The sequence below is a fragment of the Oryzias melastigma genome, linkage group LG17 (genome assembly GCF_002922805.2).
Source record: "Oryzias melastigma strain HK-1 linkage group LG17, ASM292280v2, whole genome shotgun sequence".
Taxonomy (NCBI): Eukaryota; Metazoa; Chordata; class Actinopteri; order Beloniformes; family Adrianichthyidae; genus Oryzias; species Oryzias melastigma.
In genome coordinates this window covers 29,815,836-29,818,983 of record NC_050528.1, presented here as the reverse complement: position 1 = coordinate 29,818,983, position 3,148 = coordinate 29,815,836, and the positions used below count along the sequence as shown (strand labels likewise).

General features: G+C 41.5%; 1 protein-coding gene across 8 annotated transcripts in view; it reads left to right on the top strand.

Annotated features, from left to right (window-relative positions):
• The window catches only part of apol1 (apolipoprotein L, 1), a 23,220-nt gene extending 20,213 nt beyond the window's left edge, over positions 1 to 3,007 (top strand). For all 8 annotated transcript variants that reach the window (XM_024281390.2, XM_036216463.1, XM_036216460.1 and 5 more), the window contains 2 exons: positions 1,317 to 1,368; positions 1,627 to 3,007. In XM_024281390.2, coding sequence (XP_024137158.1) covers positions 1,317 to 1,368; positions 1,627 to 2,584 — 1,010 coding nt within the window. In that variant the 3' untranslated portion in view covers positions 2,585 to 3,007. The remainder of the gene's footprint in view (positions 1 to 1,316; positions 1,369 to 1,626) is intronic.
• Positions 3,008 to 3,148: the final 141 nt, after the last annotated feature.

Below are 3,148 nucleotides of genomic sequence, written 5' to 3'. Positions count from 1 at the left end.
CGCTGCTTTTTGGAAAAAAAAAACATTTGATAAAAAAATATTGATGTACATGCTGTGCAGCTCGGGTGTTTAAATCTCAAATCTGACACAGACAGAATGGTGATGGCTAAAAGGTTCATTTTGTGGTGAAATTGGGTCAAAAATGCAGACAACGCCAGATGAACATTTCAGTATTTATCAAAATGAGAACATTGTTGTGATTAGCACTGGCTCCGAATGTTTCTTTACTCTTTGAGGCATCATCCATCTCTGTATCAAAAATCCTTTTTTACTTTAATGCAGCTCATTTTCCTGGAGACGCACTCACCTTTCTGTCTTCGCTCAGTTATCCATATTCAAAGAAGTTCTCCCGATTTATCGCCCCCCTGGAAATAGTCTGCTCCCTTTTTCCATCAGGAAATAGTTTGGTCCCTTTTTCCATCAGGAAATAGTTTGGTCCCTTTTTCCATCAGGAAATAGTCTGATCCATTTCTCCACCAGGAAATAGTTTGGTCCCTTTTTCCATCAGGAAATAGTCTGATCCCTTTTTTTCCCCCAGGAAATGGTCTGCTCCTTTTTTCCATCAGGAAATAGTCAGATCCCTTTCTCCAGCAGGAAATGGTATGATCCCTTTCCCCACCAGAGAATAGTCTGATCCCCTTCTCCATCAGGAAATGATCTGTTGTCTTATTCCATCAGGAAATAGTCTGATCCCTTTCTCTACCAGGAAATAGTCTTCTCCTCTTCTCCATCAGATAATAGTCTGCGCCCTTTCTCCCCCAGGGAGAAGTCTTCTTCCTTCATCCCACCGTCTTCCAGAAACCCCCATCTGCTTGCTCCATTCTCTAATATATTCAGGATCCATCCTGGATCCATCCCAGTATGTCCTGCAGATTCCTCACCAAAAATTCACAAAGTTTGAACGCTAAATCGAATGAGCGTTTCTTGGCTATTTAACTTTCTAGTTGAGAACTTATTTAGATGACTATTTTTTTCTACTTCTACTTGAGTAGAATTTTCCAGTCTCAATATTTGGCGCAGGGTTTGATGCTTCACATAATGGGTTCAGGTTTTTATGCTTTACTGTTTGACTTCTCAGACTTTGATCTGTTGTTTTGAAGGATTTGGGTGATTGCAGAGCGCCACATTTAAACTTTAGTGTACGACTTGAAGAGAAACCCCTCCAACCGTGCAGCTAAATAGAGAGACGATCATTTGTTTGCAGACTTCAACAACAAGGGAGCGACGTATCTTTGTGTTCATGCTCATATTTTCTGATGCTTTTATCCTCTTTTCATTTATGTTAAAATGTTGCATTAATACCTTTTCCTTTTCAGCATGGGAGGACACGCCTCAGGATGATGACATGACAGAAAAAGAGGAAGCCAAGTAGGTGACTTTTTTTTCCGTTTAACACCTGAAGCGTCGCCGGGGACGCTTAAACGCAAAATTTTTAACATACGGTAACTTTTCAACCATTAACAGGAAAATTCCAGTAGATTGTGAAGGAGAAAGGCATCTCGACAAACCGCTTTTCTTCTTCACAATCTACTGGAATTATCCTGTTAACGGTTGAAAAGTTACAGTAAATCAAAGATCATAAATACTGGAGCACACTTTTTAATTTCCTCCTTCTCCTCCTCTCAGAGCGTTTGCTGTGACGGCAGAGAAAGTGCAAAAGGGCATCCATGTCTTCAACAAGCTCTTCTCTGAGCGAGGCGAGAGCCTCTGGCAGCACATCATGGACCTCAACGCCATCGCCGATGGCCTGGACAAGTTCAACAAGAAGACCAAGATCGCTCAAATCACCGGCGGCTCCACCAGTGCCATTGGGGGAGTTGCGACCATCACTGGCCTGGCTTTGGCTCCGGTCACCATGGGAACCTCCCTGATTGTGACGGCTGTAGGCTTAGGTGTTGCCACGGCAGGGGGTCTCACATCAGCGGGTGCCGGCATCTCCAACCAGGTCAACAACTCTATGGATCGCAAGAAAGTGGAGAAAATTGTTGAGGACTACCAGGAAAAGATCGCCGACTTTAACAAGTGCCTGAAGTTCATCAAGCAGGGGATTGACAACCTGCGCAAGTTCAACCTCCTCAAAATGAAAAACCACGCGTACAACCAGGACTTCCCCGCGCTCACCAGTAGTTTCTACGAAGACGGCGCCATGGCAGGAAAGGCCATCCTCATCAACGCCAACGAGATCATGCGTGTGGTGCAGATCGCCAATGTGGCTGGAAGCACGGCAGGCAGGGCGGTCCAGGTCGCCAGTATGGCCACCGGTGTGCTCACTGGCCTTTTCGTGGGTATGGACATATACTTTGTGGCTAAAGACTCTAAAATACTAAAAAAGGGTGCAAAATCTGAGTTTGCTGCTAAAATCAGAGAGGTGGCAGAGCAGCTACACGACGGCCTGGTGGAGCTGAACACCATACGAATGGAGCTGCAGTCCACTCAACCAGAAAACAACACGGGCGACGATGGCGCGCCCGTAGAGGAGAAGAAAATGGGGGAGGAGAAAAAGTACAGCAGCTCAGATGAAGACGAGATCGACCAAATTAAAAAACAAATCAAGAAGGACATTGAGAATAGAGAATATGTTTAACAAAAAAATTCTGGAGATGCCTCAGAACTGTTGAACAAAAGGTTACAATTCGTAATCTATTTCCCAATTTTAAATTTGTTTCTTTTTTAAGCCAACTGCCTCCTCATGTACAGGAACAAGACAGCTCTTAGACAGTTTTTGCAATATCTTTTACAAGTAAACCTTTTTTTATTTACATTTTAAGTCCAGAGAGTAAATTTTTACCTTAAAAAGAAATTTAGATCAGAAGAGAATTTATCAAATCATAAAGTTCAAATAGATTATTACCGTTCAAAGACATTTTTTTTTTTTCACTAAGCAGACCTTAAATGGACTTTTAAGGTAATTAAAATTGTATTTGGACAGTAAAACATTTGATCAAGTTTAAAAAGTTGGATTTAATTCCATTTTTTAGACTGTGTATTAATAAACCATGGAAAGTTTTACTTTTTTTATTCCATTTTAGAAATGTAAGGAAAGAATTTTATCTTACTATTTGCTGCTTTTTATGCCAACTATAATAGCAAAAAGTCAATTCTTCTTATAATATTATAGAATAGTACTAACTTTTATAGCGGGGTGGTT